The 19,377-nt window shown below is 35.6% G+C and overlaps 1 protein-coding gene across 1 annotated transcript in view; it reads left to right on the top strand.

The window, feature by feature from the left end:
* The window catches only part of cacna2d2a (calcium channel, voltage-dependent, alpha 2/delta subunit 2a), a 143,270-nt gene that overhangs the window by 81,869 nt on the left and 42,024 nt on the right, over window positions 1–19,377 (top strand). Inside the window, exons 5-6 of the mRNA XM_077726040.1 lie at window positions 8,314–8,358; window positions 14,108–14,246. Coding sequence (XP_077582166.1) covers window positions 8,314–8,358; window positions 14,108–14,246 — 184 coding nt within the window. The remainder of the gene's footprint in view (window positions 1–8,313; window positions 8,359–14,107; window positions 14,247–19,377) is intronic.

The following is a 19,377-nucleotide window of genomic DNA, read 5'->3' on the forward strand; positions in this document are numbered from 1 at the left end:
TGATGAAATAAAATTCTAACCTAATCTATTCAAACCTAATAACAAAAAATCAACATTCCTCTAAAACCTAAGCTAGCTAAACCATCGCTGTTGACCACATAATCTGTAAAATACTGCATTGTTTAAAAAAACAACAACAATCCCCCCCATTAATCCTTCAGTAAACACCCAAAAAAATATTTTTCTGATTTACTTACCACATTAAAAAATGATTTGATATCATTTGAGCGTGTTATGATTGAAACCATAAGACAAGTTCAGGCCCAAATATGGATTTAGCCAACAGTAATGCAGCATACTCGCCAGAAGGAACATTCCGCGGACCCCCCCTCTGTTAAATCCCACCGATCGATTGCTTTGCCTCACAGGAGTTGGCGATCAATAAGCAAGTGAAATGCGGCATTTTCTACAAGCTCACACACACATGGTCATCACCCGTGAAATGTTATTTGATTGGCTGAACTCGTGGCCCCTCGGCGCCCCTTCTTTTCAGGGTGATAAGTACTGACATCAATACAAATTTGGTCTGTTTTTGGACCAGTTTTTAAAAAATGTAGCTAATATTAAAAGCTTCGGAGTAAGTTTTTGCTAAAAAGTCTATATTCCATACCAGGAGATTTTGCGAAATGTGAGAGACCCCTAAAGGCAATGCTGATTGGTTTAAATATATTGATTAATAATTAGATTATGATAAGGGAGATAAGTAATATTTTGATTGACAAAAAAATGTTTAAGTGGCCTCCAGCTTTCCAAAAATCCATTTTCGTAAAAGTAAACATTCAAAGGAATCCACTGAATGAACTTAAATGTTTATTTTAAATATATTATGACGCCCCCTAAGGATGTTTTGTTGAGTTGTAACTGATTGAATTAAATGTTTTTATTGTCATTTATAAGTATAATGAGATTTAAAGCTTTGCCATGAAGTGCACAAACAACTCCAAACAAAATAATAATAATAATAATAATAGAGTAATAAATAAGCAGTCAAATTATTCAACAACATAAATGTTTAGAGAAGTGCACAAATAACAATTCCAAACAAAAAACATAAGTACTCATAAGTGGTCAACAACATAGATAAGTAATTAACAACAAAGATAAGTAGTCAAGAACATAGATAGGTCGGCCGCAACATAGATAGGTCGGGGATAACATAAATCGGTCGGGGACAACGTAGATAGGTCGGCCACAACTTAGATAGGTCGTCAACTTAGATAGTTTGCCACGTAAATAAGTTCTAAAGAAAATTATAAATAATAATAATGAGTAATAAATCAGCAGTCATATTAGTTAACAACATAAATATGTAGAGAATTGGACAAATAAAAACAAAACAAATGAACAAACAAATAAATAATAATCATATAAGTAGTCAACAACATAGATAAGTAGTCATAATTAGTCAACAACATAGATAAGTAGTCATAATTAGTCAACAAAATAGATAAGTAGTCATAATTAGTCAACAACATAGATAAGTAGTCATAAGTAGTCAACAACATAGATAAGTAGTCATTAGGCAACAACATGGATAAGTAGTCATTAGTCAACAACTTGGATAAGTAGTCATAAGTAGTCAACATCGATAAGTAGTCATAAGTAGTCAACAACATAGATAAGTAGTAATTAGTCAGCAACTTGGATAAGTAGTCATAAGTAGTCAACAACATAGATAAGTAGTCATAAGTAGTCAACAACATAGATAAGTAGTCATTAGTCAACAACATAGATAAGTGGTCATATGTCAACAACATAGATAAGTAGTCATATGTCAACAACATAAATAAGTAGTCATAAGTAGTCATCATAGATAAGTAGTCATACGTAGTCAACAACATAAATAAGTAGTCATAAGTAGTCAACAACATAGTCTAGTCGACAACATAGTCAACAGATAAGTAGTCATTTGTCAACAACATAGATAAGTAGTCAACAACGTAGATAAGTAGTCATAAGTAGTCAACAACGTAGATAAGTAGTCAACATAGATAGGTCTTGATTAGGTCCTCCCAGGAGCAGAACTTGAGTATGGTGACGGCTCTTGGGAAGCAACTGCCATTGAGTCTGGTTGTTTTGGCTGTTATGGTCCTCTAGCGCCCACCAGAGGGCAGAAGGTTGAAGAAGCATGTTTGTAGTTGCTTGTAACTTTTCCCAAGCTAAATGTCTCCATTTTCCTTGCATGGGAAAGCAAAAAAATGTTGGAAATTGTGCAAGTGGTGATCATAATGTTACCGGTGGGTGTTTACAGACATTATGAAGTATTGGGGTGAAGCGTACATAATTGTACTTTTGCACTTGTTAAGCTGGGTCTGTCCTTGCTGCAAATGGTGCACCAGCTGTGCTCACAACGTCAAAAGGCAGCCTTCCATTTGTCATTTCGACGTATGTGAGGGACGACGGCAAGGAATCTGATGGAAGTGATTATGGGGTGGGAAATAACAGGTTTCCATTTTTTTTTTGCCCTGGTCTTTGATTGTTGATTGGCCCACTCGGAGGCGGACTTTAAAGAGAGAGGGTAGGTGGGTGGGGTTTACTGACTTGAGTGCACTCGCCCAAGGTCTGGCAGCATTATAATGGTTGAGGCTAAAAAAGACGGGGTGAAATGAAAAGCTATTCAGCAATTTAGAGAAAATGGAACCTGGCAACATTTTATTCTCGGTTTCATATCAAGAAGAACTGATAGCTGCTTAGAGACAGGTTTTTTTTTAAATAGTTATTTGATTTTGGGCCTAAATTTGGAGGTATATAGGCAGAAAAATGGAATGGATTCTTGGTTTTGGTTGTTTTTTGGAGAAAAATAAGGCAATTTTGATCAAGTTTGAATTGAATTGAATGTTTTTATTGTCATTTTCTGAGTTTAATGAGTATATGCAGTATCAAAATAAGCATATTTTATTTTAAACATCGTTTTTGGGGTGTTTTTTTAACAAAAGACTAAAAATGGAAAACATAAAAATTGCGATATGGTAAATTTAAATAGTATCTTAAGTTGAATTTATTGCTTTTATTGTCATTTTCCAAGTTTAATGAGAATAAACAGTGTCAAAAAAAGCATATTTTATTTTAAAAATTGTTTTTTTGGGTGCTTTTTAACAAAAAAGACTAAAAATGGAAAACATAAAATTGCGATCTGGTAAATTTAAATCATATCTTAAGTCTCTACTCTATTTTTTTACTGCTGTTTTTTTATAGCTTTGACTATCAACAATTGATTAAATTTTAAATAATTAAATAAAACTCAGTGATTGGCTACCATCAAATTCAGGGTTTATCCCGCCCACTGCCTGTAATCCACTGTAATAGGCTCCAGCACCCCCAAAATTAAATAAACGACCGAATACATTAAAATCATGCTGTTTTTCCCTCAAATTTTATTTTTTTTACCATTTTTCATACGTTAGCCTTTCTGTTTTTTGGTATATTTTTTGAAATAGGTAACAAATAGAGTATTTAAGCAAAGGTTAATGAAGAAATGAATGGAATCCTTTATTGTGTTTGATATACTGTCATTTTCTATTAGAAAATCTGGCATTGGGAACGATGGGGAGTCTATTGGTGGGTTACGGGGGGGTTTCTTGTGTATCTGTATACGGCCCCGAGCGACTTGAGGCACTGAGGAATATGTTCTCTAATTTTAAAATCATTAGCAGGTGTCCACAGGAGATATGAATATGACTGTAATCTGTCTCCAGCCATGATTGAGTACTTGTCACACTCAAATGTCAGACCTTTCCATGGCAGCCTTCTGAGAAATTATTTGCTGCACCAAACACAAATCATTAGAACAAATGGCTTTTTATCCCTTGCAAAATATAGTCTTACCTTGAGATATGAGCTAAATTTGTTCCAGGACCAAGCTCGTATGTCGATTTGCTCGTATTTTAAAGTAATGTTTTCCCATAGAAAAGAAGTGAATACAAATTACAGTGGTACCTTGACATATGAGTGGGTCGACATGTGAGTAATTTGAGATAGGAGTAAAATTTCGGGGGAAATGTTTATCTTGAGATATGAGACATATTTTGACATATGAGTAGAGAGCAGGTTGCTCATATGAACATCATGGTCATAGTCTTTCTGGTTGAAATTTGCTCGTGTTATGTCTCTATGAGCACTGGGCGGAGCTTTGCAATTTTTGTGTGTTTTTTTGTTGTTGTTAGTCTTTGCAAAAGGCGGAGCTTGTTCGCTAATATGAGAGTATATATACTACTTCTTGTTGGCAAGTGGTTGTGCGTTATCCTATTTTGAGGACATTTTTGTGCATCATTTTCAGAATATTTTGAAGGGAATACAAAAGCAAACAACCCTTGATAAGTTGCATTTTAAAGTCAAGGTGGAGGCGGAGCCAATAGACCCAACCAGGGAGAAGAAAGGTATCAAAATGTCAATCAAAATTAGAATTAAGTTTAGTGTAAAGTTAGATTAAACTTATTTTTGAGTGTTTCTGCATCGTAATCCAAGTTCATTTAAATTTTTTATGTTATGTTACAAGCGTGTTGTCGTGCAAAAAGTCAAATTTTAGTACTATTAAACACATTTTAGTAATATTAAACCACTAGTTACTTATTACTTTGTTAATAGATGGCAAATTAGAACAAATAAAAATGTTTTTCCAATCCAATATCCTGTTTTTGGTGTTTTTTCAGAGGATTGGAACTAATTAATTTATTTTTAATTCATTTCTATGGGCAACATTCGTTTGATTTCTGAAAAAATTCGACATACAAGCTCAGTCCTGGATCGAATTAAGCTCATATCTCAAGGTACCACTGTAATTTGTTCCCAAAAAACAGGATATTACATTGGGAAAACATTTTTTATGGTTGTAATTCACCATTTACTAACAGAGTAACAAATAACTAGTGGTTATGATGTTTAAATACTAAATAAGACATTATTCAGTATAATGTGGATTTTACAGAACGAGAGGGGGGAGGAACACATTGAGAAATTTTCTAGATAAGACACGGGGAGGAGGACAGATGGAGCAAACATGGGAAGATAACGTTGTATCATAAAGAAATAGTCATGTAAGATGTGGGGGTGCCGGAGATCATCACCTGGACCCTCAGTGTTTGTCTGCTATTTGGAGTTTGGGAGTCTACTCGGCATGATGGATTTAATTTAATGATAAAGAATGGTATGCCACTGGGAATTTATCGGCTTTTGTGTGGATTTTCTTTGCCTTGCTTTTTTATAGAAGGAAAAAAACGGGTTTAAACCAGAAATTTAGCCTGTAGAGACCTTAAGAATTAAAAGTTTGGGGATTTTAAGGTTGTACTAAGATTAATATTAATGTTGCTGTTTTTTTTTGGAAGATTATCTGGACTGAGAGTTTTGAATTGTCGTTTTGGGGAAAAAGTTAGAACTTTATTTTAACTATTGAGTTCCATTTAACATTATTGAACATGCATTGAGCACCTGTTAGGTTCATTTTTTTTTAGTTATCTTAAATATAATATAAAATGGTGCTCGGATGTTTGGTCGCCCGGACGTTTGGTCGCCCGGACGTATGGTCGCCCGGACGTAAGGTCGCCCGGACGTAAGGTCGCCCGGACGTTTGGTCGCCCGGACGTTTGGTCGGCTGGACGTTTGGTCGGCTGGACGTTTGGTCGGCCGGACGTTTGGTTGCCCGGACGTTTGGTTGCCCGGACGTTTGGTTGCCCGGACGTTTGGTTGCCCGGACGTTTGGTCGCCCGGACGTTTGGTCGCCCAGACGTTTGGTCGCCAGTCAAATGGATATTCATGAGAGTTTAATCCTAAGAGAGATAGTTTAATATCTAAGAGAGATAGTTTAATGTCTAAGAGAAATAGTTTAATATCTAAGAGAGATAGTTTATTATCTAAAAGAGAGATAGAGATAGTTTAATATCTAAGAGAGATAGAGATAGTTTAATATCTGAGAGAGATAGTTTAATATCTAAGAGAGATAGTTTAATATCTAAGAGAGATAGAGATAGTTTAATATCTAAGAGAGATAGTTTAATATCTAAGTACTGTTTAATATCGAAGTACATTTGACCGGTGACCAAACGTCCGGTCACTTCCCATTCAACCTTAACATTATTTTACTGGCAACATTGAATTAAAGAAACGCAGTAATGTTGCATTCTTAGAAGTGCAGCACCAATCTTACCAGGACTCTGCTGTAAATCAATCCAGCTGGCAGACACAACAACGTTTCCGCCACAGTCTTTCTCTCTCTCTCTCTCTCATTCTGTCTCCCATCTCTCTTTGCCGAGTCTATTTTTAGCGCCTGGCAGCCGCCGCCAAGCTCGCCATCCATCCCCTACTGCACTCGCCACCCATCTCAATCTACCCCCCAACTTCATGCCTTTCAGACTTCATTCGCCATTCTGACCTAGTGACCGAACCCAAACGTACTCCCCGAGTGATCCGCTTAGATCCCGAGCCGGGCCTTCCCGACAGACTTGGTTTTTATTTCCGCGACAGTCATCCGCTAGGCCGCTCCGCCCAGCGTTTGGCGTCCCTGGGAGTTCCGATCTACGCCTCGTTAGAGATGCGTTCGATGGCTGACTTTCAGATTAGACCTAGAGGCGAGTAAAAATTCTCGGCAATGCGGAGAGTCTACTCCCACAGAAAAACCGTGGCGAAAAACGTGTTTATCCAAGCGCGAAATACGACTAAGCCCAAAGATTCAGATGCACTCGGCAGGAGTAGCCTCATCCGACCGTGACCACTGGACCACCTTCACTGTTTAGTCCTTACACTGTCTTTTAAAGTCGTCAAATACCAGACCCCGTAAAGTAAGGGTGTCAGATTCGGGTTGTTTCATGGGCTGCTTTAACCTCAACTCGATTTCATGTGGGCCGGACTATTTTAGATATAATATTGAGATTTTTTTTTTTATAAATGGATTAAATGAACTGGATTAAAGACCCTGAATATTCAGTTTTTTATAGATCTAAAACAATGTTTATTTTATATATTTTTTAAATATATTTTTAGATTTTACAAAATTATTTTTGAATTAAAAGCAGAAAAAATTTGATTAAAAAATGACTTGATTTTAAAGGGAAAAAATGATGACATTTAATATACTATACTCTTTACAAAATTATTTTTGAACTAAAAACACAGAAGAAATTTGATGAAAAAATGACAATTATTGATTTTGAAGGGAAAAAATAATGAAATTTAATATACTATACTCTTTACAAAATTATTTTTGAACTAAAAACACAGAAGAAATTTAGTTAAAAAATTAAAATTATTGATTTTTAAGGGGAAAAATAATGAAATTTAATATATTATACTCTTTACAAAATTATTTTTGAACTAAAAACACAGAAGAAATTTAGTTAAAAAATTAAAATTATTGATTTTTAAGGGGAAAAATTATGAAATTTAATATACTATACTCTTTACAAAATTATTTTTGAACTAAAAACATTAAAAAAAATGATTAAAAAATGACAATTATTTATTTATGAGGGGAAAAATCATGAAATTTAATATACATCTATACTCTTTACAAAATTATTTTTGAACTAAAAACACAGAAAAAATGATTAGAAAAATTACAATTATTTATTTAAAAGGGGAAAATCATGAAATTTAATATACCTCTATACTCAAAAAAAATATTTTTGAACTAAAAACTGAAAAAAATGATTAAAAAATGACTTATTGATTTTAAACTGGAAAAATCATGAAATTTAATTTACATCTATACTTATCATTTTAATTTGATCCTAAAACAGAAAGTCGGCACTCATGATTGACTTTCCCGGGCCACACAAAATGATACAGAGGGCCAAATTTGGCCCGCGGGCCGCCACTTTGACACCTCTACCGTAAAGTAAAGACCATGCAGACCAACTCTCACAGACTGGTGGTTGGGGACCACTGCATTAAGGGGTTATTCTTTCTGACGACCATTTTGCATCTCATTCATATTGCACATACAGAATGAAATCCTTTCATTTTTCACTACAAAAAAATGTCCCATTTTCTCCATCAAACACATTCCCATTTTTGATGGACATCACCCTTTCACTAAAAAATGCCTGACCCAAAATGCTTGCATAAATCTGAAAAAAAAATTGCTTAAAATGTGGGTACAAGACGACTAAAAAGTCATTCTTCCCATATGCCAACACACTCCATTCATTTTCTTTTTTAGGGGAGCAAACTAGCACTTTGTCATCATCACACTACTCCTCCTGTGTTCTGTGATGCCGATTATATTCTCACAAATGTGACGGAATATAACCATGACTTTCTCTCTAAGCACTTCTAGGAGTTTCCTCACATTCCGCCTGTCTTTTCACTTTCTTTTCTGCACAGGAAAATGCCATTTCATACTACGATTCCAAAGCGGATTCGGACTATGTGAGTACAGAATGGATTGTTTAACCCTCATCCTTTCTTACCCACGTTTGCCTGCCTGCTTCCCAAACTCGAGCTAGTGACCGACCCTTGACCTTTGACCCTTTATCCTGGCCTTCCCGCATTTTGTAGCTCAAGCTACAGGGCTGTTTTTTTTTGTATTAAAGTGTGGTGACGCTGTTTTTGTGGTAAAATGGTGTCAGACTAACCTGATGATGTGCATGTCGTAATTCCGAGGCGTTTCGGTGGAGTGACTAACCTGGCTCCAAAAAAAAATTAAAATTTGTTTAAAAAATTGCATCAAATCTTATTATAAGGTCTATTAACATGATTTTTTTTATTATAAGGTCTATTAACTTGATTTTTTACACTTATTTTTATATAGTTGTGTTAACATTAAGGGTGTTCCCAAAAATTTCGAACATGTTCTAATTTTATATGCAAAATATATGAAATTTTTCTTGTGTTGTTAGCTTTATGTTTGCTGGGAGACTTTTTGCTGCCAAAAAAAGGTATTTTACTTATTATATGAGGGTTCTATTTCTTTGTTTTTGCATAATTTTCTGATTTTATGGAGAGCATTTTCCAACCAAATATACTATTAGCTTTTTGAGATGTTTCATATATATTTTTGATAATTTTTTTAGGGTTTAAAAGCTGGAAAAAAATTCAGTAAAATGTTAGTCCGCATTATTTTTTCGTTTACATTCAAATTGCTGTTTTGATGACGGCGATTATTTCTTAAGGGCAGCGAGAAATGGCAGCACGTAACAGACTCTAAAAATAATGTTATTTTTCATTATTTTTCATTATTTTCCTTATTTTTCGTTATTCTTCATAATTTTTCATAATTCTTCATATTTTTTCATAATTTTTCATACTTTTTGGTGCTGGGAACATGTCGCTAACCTCAGATTTTTTATTTTTTGGGCATCTGGTGCATTTAGGCCTGTCATAAAACAATTTTAATTTTCCAAAATTACCTTTAGGCAGTCAAAAGGTTAACATTTGTAACCTTAAAACCACCAAACCTTATCTAGACTTAACTTTCCCTTCAAAACGTCAAACAATCAGAAGTCCGTTCTAGTCCATTAAAATTTAAAAGTCTTTCAATGTAATGAAAAGTTAACAACGATGTTTTTATTAAGACATTTCAATCCATCTGAACTTCTAGCGTACTGTCGCTTTAAGTTCAGGTCACAAGCTCGTAGATGTTCAAAGATGGCCGTCCAGAAGGGGATGTGAAGGTCCAATACATCACGCTATTATATTCTGTTCACACGCAACCCTCTTTTGATTAATGACATGTCGCTTTAAGGCCTGTCAGGACGTTTAATTGGGTAGAATCAGTCATCATTAACAAAGCGTGTGCTCAGGGCAAGACATCCGTGACCCTCACTTTACTGACCCCCCCTTAATTTGAAGCTAGTGAGGACAAACTCAGTCAAAAGTTGTTAAAATGTGAAAATTTAAATCGCTTATTTAAGGCTCCAACAATGGCGTGAAATTGTTGAAGTGATTGTCAGTCTATTAAAGTATTTTGCAGTATTTAATATATAGTGGTACCTCGAGATATGAGCTAAATGCGTTCCGATACTGAGCTCGTATGTCAATTTACTCGTAACTCAAACGAACGTTCCCAATAGAAATGAACTTAGAATTAATTAAATTAAGTTTTAGATTTTGTTGCTCCACTTTGTGTACTTCAGCAGTCGATATACAGTGGTACCTCAAGATATGAGCTTAATGCGTTCCGAGACTGAGCTCTTATGTCAATTTACTCGTATCTCAAATCATTTTTCCCATAAAAAATGAACTAAAAACTAATTAATTTGTTCCAACCTTCTGAAAAAAACCAAAAATGGGATATTGGATTGAAATTTTTTTTTATTTGTTCTAATTTGTCATCTATTAACCAAGTAAGAAATAACTAGTGGTTTAATAGTACTAAAATGTATTTAATAGTACTAAAATCAGACTTTTTGCATGGCAACGCGCTCGTAACATAACATAATAAAATTTAAATGAACTTGGATTATGACGCAGACACTCAAAAATAACTTCAATCTAACCTAACACTAAATTTAATTCTAATTTTGTATTGTAATTTGATACCTTACTTCTACGTTATTGACTCTACTAGCCCCGCCTCCACCCTAACTTTCAGATAAAACCTATCGAGAGTTGTTTCCTTTTGTATTCCCTTCAAAATATTCCCAAAAATGCACAAAAAGTAGATTTTTTTTAGCCACACTGATTCATAGATGGCCATTAATGGAAGGCAGTTAAAGGTTATAAATCATAACTTAACATGAAGGTGGAAAAAAATGTATTACGTATAAATTTGTCTTTTCATGGCTCATCAGCGAAAGTATCATTCCTGTCATTTTTTATCATTATAGCCATCAATATAACATTTTCTACCCAATCTCAAAGAATATATTAACACAAACATTAGATTCACACACTAAGTTGTGTGATACATACTTTAGCTTTAGCCAGTTAGCTAAAAAAAGGAAGAAAACAAATCTTCCAAATGTCAACTTTGGCCTCTTCAACCATTAATGAGGCCTTAAAGTGTGAAGAAGAGATAAGAATGAACAAATTAGCTAATGATTCGCGCAAAACAGGTGGTGGGTGGTTAAAGAAAATGAACTAATCAGTCTTTGCTGCCTGCATTTATTCAGTTGCTAATTAGAAACTGCCTTAGTTAATTATGATTGGAGCTCTTCTGAAGAAAGAATGAAAAATGCTCCTCCTTGCCGACGTTGACAGAATTAATGTCAAGCTGCGCAATCAACAAACATCTTGCTGATAATAACGTTAACCTATTTTTTTTCACGTTCCCACTGAGATAAATTGTATTAATGATGGACGGAAATAATTAAATTGGGCTTTGGTGGGATCTAATTCGGTGAGGGCTTTATTGTGGGTGAAATATTCATGATTTTGACCCACTTTAATGTATTTAAATTAAATAAAATATACTTCTTAATGTTTGGAAATTATTATAAGTAGTTGTTCATAACTTTAGTTGGCAAAATTCTATAAATTAAACGTTTTGGTTGTTATTCCAAAGCATATTTTTTGCCCTCTGTGAAATTCTGCTAGCTTGATGCTAACATTTTTTAGTTATTTGTGCAAATCATATTGTTTTGCCCCAAGAAATTCTGTAAGTTTGCTAATATGAAATTCAAATTGGATATTTTAGACAAGATTTTCTATTTTTTTTAAATGTTATGGTAATATAACACTTAAAAAACATGTTAATCCAATGCTTAAACAGTCAATAAACGCTCAACTGCTAGCCTGATGCTAACATGTTTTGCTTTTTCAGCCAAATCATATTGTTTTGCCTTTAGAAATTCTGTAAATTTGCTAACATGAAATTCAAAATGAATATTTTATACAAGATTATTTTAATTTTCTTAACTTTTATGGTAATATAACACTTTAAAAACATGCTAATCCAATGCTAAGAACGCTTAACTGCTAGCGTGATGCTAACATGTTTTGGTTGTTCGTCCAAATTCTAAAGTTTTCTAACATGAAATTCAAAATGGATATTTTAGACAAAATATTGTAAATTATTTAAATTTTATAGTCATGGCAACACTTTAAAAACATGCTAATCCAATGCTAAGAACATCAACAAACGCTCATTTGCTAGCTTGATGCTAACATGTTTTGCTTTTTCATCATAATCATAACGTTTTGCTCCTAAAAATTCTGTAAATTTGCCAACATAACATTCAAAATGGCTACTTTAGACAATATTTTGTACATTTTCTTAATTTTATGGCAATATAAAACTTCAAAAACCCTGTTAATCCAATACTAAAAACATCAACAAAAGCTCAACTCCATTTTGACCGCCAAAAAGAAGTTCCATTCTCTTGTTTGTTGGTCTATCCTATCCACTTTGAGACATTTCTTTAGTTTGACATTATCCGGGGACGTCCCCCTCGGCTCGTCCCAACAACAGCTTGTAATTGCATTTTAATAGACAATTAAAGCAGACCCATCAATCACCGCCCCACTGTGAACATACGCTTTTGATTTAATGAACCCCCCCCCAAAAAAAACAACAGGTTTCATTATGTCAGCTCCGATTAACCCATGCTGCTTTATTTAAATAAAACTAATTCATCCACAAATGTTATGATTTCTATTTTTAAACAAAAATAAAAACAAAGGTCCTCTTTCATATGCATTCCATTTTAACAAATGAAGGCTAATGGAGGGTGACTAATAACCTTTAAACAAAAACTGAGGTCTACTCACGATTGGGTTCTTTTTTGTATCAAAGTGCTCGAAGCAAAAAACAGCACACATTTAATTTATCTTTGTTTAGTTAACATCGACCCAAGTGTGAAGTGACCTCCCATGTCTTTGTTTTATGGGGTTTTGATCTGTAAATGTCTCCTGCTAGGCTATTTTCTATGCTAACACAAATCAACTAACTGCTCAAAACCGTTGTTTGACAAGAAAACCCATTAAATATACTCTTGTATTTTTGTTTTAAAGTCAACTGTGGCAGTTTCCAAATGAATTAGTATTTTATTTTGTTTCTCTGTTCTATACTTTTAAGTTTAAGGCGGTTTAATTGTTGCGAATGTGTTTAGCGGCTACTCTGGTCAAAGAATCGACCAATCAATCGACTACTATGCTTTTCGTGTCCTTCCAGTGGCGCTGTAGAAGTGAAGTCAATCTATTATTTTGGTACTAAGCCTAAACTGGATCCATTTGTAATTGGATTGGATTGGATAACTTTATTTATCCCGTATTCGGGAAATTTGGTTGTCACAGTAGCAAGAGGGTGAGAATACAGACACAGAAAAATACATTTTAGACATAAATAGATAGGTAACAAGTAAGTTAATAAATAAATACATGAATAAATATATAAATAAATAAGCATGTTGCTGAAATATATAAATATATATACATATACATACACATATATATGTACAAGCACATATATACATACACGTACATATGTATAAGAACATATATACATACACACATATGTACAATCACATATATACATATGTACAAGCACATATACATACACATACATATATATGTGCAAGCACATATAAACATACACATACATATATACAAGCACATATATACATATACATATGTACAAGCACATATATACACACATACATATATACAAGCACATATATACATACACATACATATATACAAGCACATATATACATACACATAGATGTACATGCATGCATTTGTTAGGTCTTAACACAGCCATTTTTTTGTTAAAGGATCTGCAGTGAGGGTCTATCAATCTATTGCTGAAAGAGCTTTGGAGGGCCACCACACACTCGTGCAAGGAGTAGGAGGTGCTGTCCATGATGGACATCATCCTGGTCAGCATTCTCCGCTCTGCAAAGTCCAAAGGACAGCCCAGAACAGAGCTGGACCTTCTGACCCCCTTATTCAGCCTGTTCCGGTCCCTCTCTGTGCTCCCTCATCCCCAACAGACATAAAACACTGTAGATGCCACCATGGTGTCAAATGACAAACAACAGTTTGGTAATTTTTGATGATGTCATTTGTTAGGCGGCCGTTAGGAATCAAAATAAAAGCCATTGTTTACAGAACCAGGGCTACAGATGGGTTCCACAAAACCACACGGGCCATGACAGAACGCGTTACAGTATTTGCACGTATTGGTTTATATGCTCGGATGGATTTGCGTGCTGATTTTGTGTTTTTTTTTTTGCAGACGGAGGACGGAGAAGAAGAAAATCCACTGGAAAGCTCAACATCTCTCGAGTTGGAGTTTGTGGACGATCCGAATTTCAAAAACAAGGTCAACTACTCAGCCAGCGCCGTGCAGATTCCAACCGACATCTACAAAGGCTGTAAGCATCCGAGTACTCGCTATTAAAACCCCCGCTTAATGCTTTAATGGAGAAAACCTGACTTTTATATCAGTTCATTAACATGAAATTGCTTTGCTGTGTCACGCTGAAAAGAAATGCTAATCATAATGTTTACTTTCTTGCTAGTAAATTAATCCGCAGGGTTAAAAATGATAAACGTGCCATGATTTCTAACATAGTATTTTAAATTATTATGATTATTAAGCTAAATGTAGATGGTTAAGGGTAAGTGCTCATCCAATGACCTGTAAGAAAGGAACAAACAAAACCACAACAGCAAATTAGCATTCGGAACGACTTGCTTTTTAACTACAAGCAGGTTTTGATTGCTACAATATAAACTCATACTTCCTACTCAGAAATATTACCGTATTTTCACGACTATAAGGCGCACTGCATTATAAGGCGCACCCTCAATGAATGGCACATTTTGATTTTTTCCATATATAAGGCGCACTGTATTATAAGGCGCAGTGTCTATTTTGGAGAAAATTTAAGACTTTTAAGTGCGCCTTGTAGTGGTCAAAATACGGTAATTGCTATTGACTTCCAGGTATGAAGCACTCACTACTTTACAGTCACCTCTAGAGCCAGCCATTGTTGATGTTTTGGATTTTTTGGTATAAAATCTTGCAGTGTGGGAGGAGCTATATGATGGAAGATGTTGTAAACTAAGATGGCATCTGCATATTTAATAGTATTGTTTCAGTTCAGGCCTTTGTGTTTTTTTTTAATATCCGACAGTGGTGGTTTTTGGTTTTCTGTTTTTTCCATATATAAGGCGCACTGGATTATAAGGCGCACTGCCTATTTTGGAGGAAAATTTAAGACTTTTAAGTGCACCTTATAGTCGTGAAAAAATAGTATATATATATTTATCCTCTTCCTTAAAGCAGAACCTAAACACCAATTCCCCACGTTATACCGTTCCTGACCACAAGTCACCAGCAGGCTCAATCAAAAAACCCTTTATCCCCCTTCCTCATATCTTCAGTCGTCGGAAGTAGAGCTGCCACAAAATGGCTCCGGGAACAATGTGTGGCCCTGATTGCTCTATTGTATGTTAGCTTCAGCTTCTGACACTACCCCAAACCCCCCGCCCCCCCAAAGCTGGCCAATCACTCGCAGTCTTCCACCTACACTTTCATTCCGACAAGATGTGTCTAGAGACACGACTGGGGGGCATTGTTATAGACAGCTGCTGTACGTTTTTGTTCCACAAAGATGGCAACCAGACGAACAATAGCCAAATGACAGGTAGAAAATGAAAGTCAGTCTGCATCTTTGGTCTTTTTTTGATAAAAAAAAAAAGGTTGGGAGTTGATGACAGACAGGTTGGGATGTAGGCTTTTGTCCATTTGGCAGATCCACATGTGCATATGACATGTACAATGATGCTCGTACACAGAAAAAGGTCGTAGGCTAACGCTATGCTAACATACGGCATTATCTCGGAGGAGGGAAGAGCCATCTTGAAATGTAAACAAATGGATGGTGATTAAGATGACATTACCGTATTTTCACGACTATAAGGCGCACTTAAAAGTCTTACATTTTCTCCAAAATAGACAGTGCGCCTTATAATACAGTGCGCCTTATAATGCAGTGCGCCTTATAATGCAGTGCGCCTTATAATACAGTGTGCCTTATAATACAGTGTGCCTTATACTACAGTGCGCCTTATACTACAGTGCACCTTATACTACAGTGCGCCTTATACTACAGTGCGCCTTATATATGGAAAAAATGTCATTCATTGAGGGTGCGCCTTATAATGCAGTGCGCCTTATAATACAGTGCGCCTTATAATACAGTGCACCTTATAATACAGTGCGCCTTATAATACAGTGCGCCTTATACTACAGTGCGCCTTATACTACGCCTTATATATGGAAAAAAATGTCATTCATTGAGGGTGCGCCTTATAATACAGTGCGCCTTATAATACAGTGCGCCTTATACTACAGTGCGCCTTATACTACGCCTTATATATGGAAAAAATGTCATTCATTGAGGGTGCGCCTTATAATACAGTGCGCCTTATAAAACAGTGCGCCTTATAATACAGTGCGCCTTATAACACAGTGCGCCTTATATATGGAAAAAATGTCATTCATTGTGGGTGCACCTTATAATGCAGTGCGCCTTATAACACAGTGCGCCTTATAATACAGTGCGCCTTATAATACAGTGCGCCTTATAATACAGTGCGCCTTATAATAGAGTGCGCCTTATAATACAGTGCGCCTTATAATACAGTGCGCCTTATACTACAGTGCGCCTTATACTACAGTGATCCTTATACTACAGTGCGCCTTATATATGAAAAAATGTCATTCATTGAGGGTGCGCCTTATAATGCAGTGCACATTATAGTCGTGAAAATACGGTAATACCATTCAATTTAATGTATTCAAGTTCGGTATTTCACTAAAATATTTGCACTATACTTTGAGAATCACTCCACACAAGGCTGTAAAAAGAACATCAAAATTATTTAATTAGACCCTAACAGAAACATTTTTGATATTATGGCTCTAATTTTGGATCGGGTAAAAAAAACAACCAAAAATCTGATGGATCCAATCACGTTTTGGCCTTTAAAAAATGAAACAAGCATAGAAATAATAAGCAAATAGACGAATTATCATTACCGACAAAAATTGCTCTTCTGCATTCAAACAATGATTATTTCCAAGACGCTATTAGAACAAAACTCATCTTTTGTCATTTCCCAGTCGCGTCTGTAACAACCACACAGGGCCAATAAAAGCCGTTTGTCGCACTTGTGGCGGCGTCCATTCGTTGGTTTGCAAGCAAAACGAAAAGAAAAAGCATGAATGTTTGACCTGAGCTAATTAGAAAGTTTGCAAGCTCGGCGGCAGGAATGAGCGGCGGGATAATGAATCATAAAATGGTTCATTACAGCGCTCAGGGAACACTCTCCATCTCAATAAATGGACACCAGGCCTGGCAGACAAATCAAACCAGGACACGTACGGCGCCTCATTTAGCTTCTGGAAGGATCACAATGAAAGAAAAAGATGGAGGAGAGAAAATTCCTTGCCTATAAATGGTTTCTATTATTGAAGTGTCTCATCTGTTACACTCTCCTTCACTTCAATTCTTTCTATCTTTTCTTCTATCGCTATATAGCGCCATCCCATCCACCCTCCCTCCCTTCTCTGGCTTACCGAGGCCCACCGTCACACTCGGCCATTTTGCTTTTGACCGGTAAATTATATTGTAGCGAGCAAGAAAGCGGTTTCTTTTTTTGCTGTGTTTGGTAATGTGGAAAATAGTGGACGGTCAATGGTGAAATGTTTAAGAATAGGATTTTTTCAAGATTAAAAATAACTCGCTGCATAATTGCCATTCACTGTTCTGAAATGAATATGATCAGTTTTTACACTTACTATACAGTAACTAGCATATTGCCAGATAATTTTCACTTTTAAGTGCGCCTTATAGTCGTGAAAATACGGTAATTGCTATTGACTTCCAGGTATGAAGCACTCACTACTTTACAGTCACCTCTAGAGCCAGCCATTGTTGATGTTTTGGATTGTTTTGTATAAAATCTTACAGTGGGGGAGGAGTTAAATGATGTAAGATGTTGTAAACTAAGATGGCATCTACATATTTAACAGTATTGTTTCAGTTCAGGCGTTTGTGTTTTTTTAATAACTGACTGGTGTTTTTTTGTTATTGTTTTATTGTTTTTTTCATATATAAGGCGCACGGTATTATAAGGCGTACTGTCTATTTTGGAGAAAATGTAAGACTTTTAAGTGCGCCTTATAGTGGTGAAAATACGGTAATTGCTATTGACTTCCAGGTATGAAGCACTCACTACTTTACAGTCGCCTCTAGAGCCAGCCATTGTTGATGTTTTGGAGTTTTTTGGGATAAAATCTTGCAGTGGGGGAGGAGCTATATGATGGAAGATGTTGTAAACTAAGATGGCATCTGCATATTTAACAGTATTGTTTCACTTTCGGCGTTTGTGTTTTTTTAATATCCGACAGTAGTGGTTTTTCATTTTTGGTTTATCTGTTTTTCTCCATATATAAGGCGCACTGTATTATAAGGCGCACTGTCTATTTTGGAGAAAATGTAAGACTTTTAAGTGCGCCTTAGTCGTGAAAATACGGTAATTTATATTATATTAAATACATTATTATTGTTGTTCAGTGAGCTAGACTCCAATTGACTTTAACACTAAAAGTGAAGTCTACCCTAAACTGGTCGTCATCTGATGCCTTGCCTAAAAAGAACAAAGTCTGTTGCTCCAGGCCGTTGTAATCGCCAACTTTAATAGCCAAACATTCCGTAAAATGAATGTCACTTTTGCCTCCCAATTTTTTTGTTATGGATTTACTGTACAGTCTCGATAAGGCCGTCATGAATATTACATCTGACAATAAGTAGTCCCAGCTCGCAATGGGGTATAAAGCCGCCCCCCCCCCCCCCAACGGATGCGTAAAGTCCTTTCATTAAATGTGACGTCTAAATCCGCTGCATACGGCGCCCTTTCCTTTGGCACAATACAATATGTTACGTTGTCATTTTTACAGCGTGGCAATTGACGCCGTTATCAGGAACGCGCCGAGAAAACTGGCAAAAATGTGCCCGAGAGAGAGCGAGAGGGGGAGCTTAAACGTTTGAGCTATTAATGCATATATTTTATACTTTATGTACTGCTATGTGTAGTTGTATTGAGTTTTTATAGATTTCTGGAAAGGCACAAAATATAGGTGTGGAATGCAAGAGAATGTCATGGAAAATTTGGGTTTACTAATTTCAACTACCGTATTTTCACGACTATAGGGTGCACCGCATTATAAGGCGGACCCTCAATGAATGACATTTTTTCCATACATAAGGCGCACTGTATTATAAGGCGCACTGTCTATTTTGGATCAAATTTAAGACTTAAGTGCGCCTTATAGTTGTGAAAATACGGTAATTGCTATTGACTTCCAGGTATGAAACACTCACTACTTTACAGTCACCTCTAGAGCCAGCCATTGTTGATGTTTTGGATTTTTTTGGTAAAAATCATGCAGTGGGGGAGGAGCTATATGATGGAAGATTTTGTAAAACTAAA

Source organism: Stigmatopora nigra, chromosome 10, assembly GCF_051989575.1.
Source record: "Stigmatopora nigra isolate UIUO_SnigA chromosome 10, RoL_Snig_1.1, whole genome shotgun sequence".
NCBI classification, from domain to species: Eukaryota; Metazoa; Chordata; class Actinopteri; order Syngnathiformes; family Syngnathidae; genus Stigmatopora; species Stigmatopora nigra.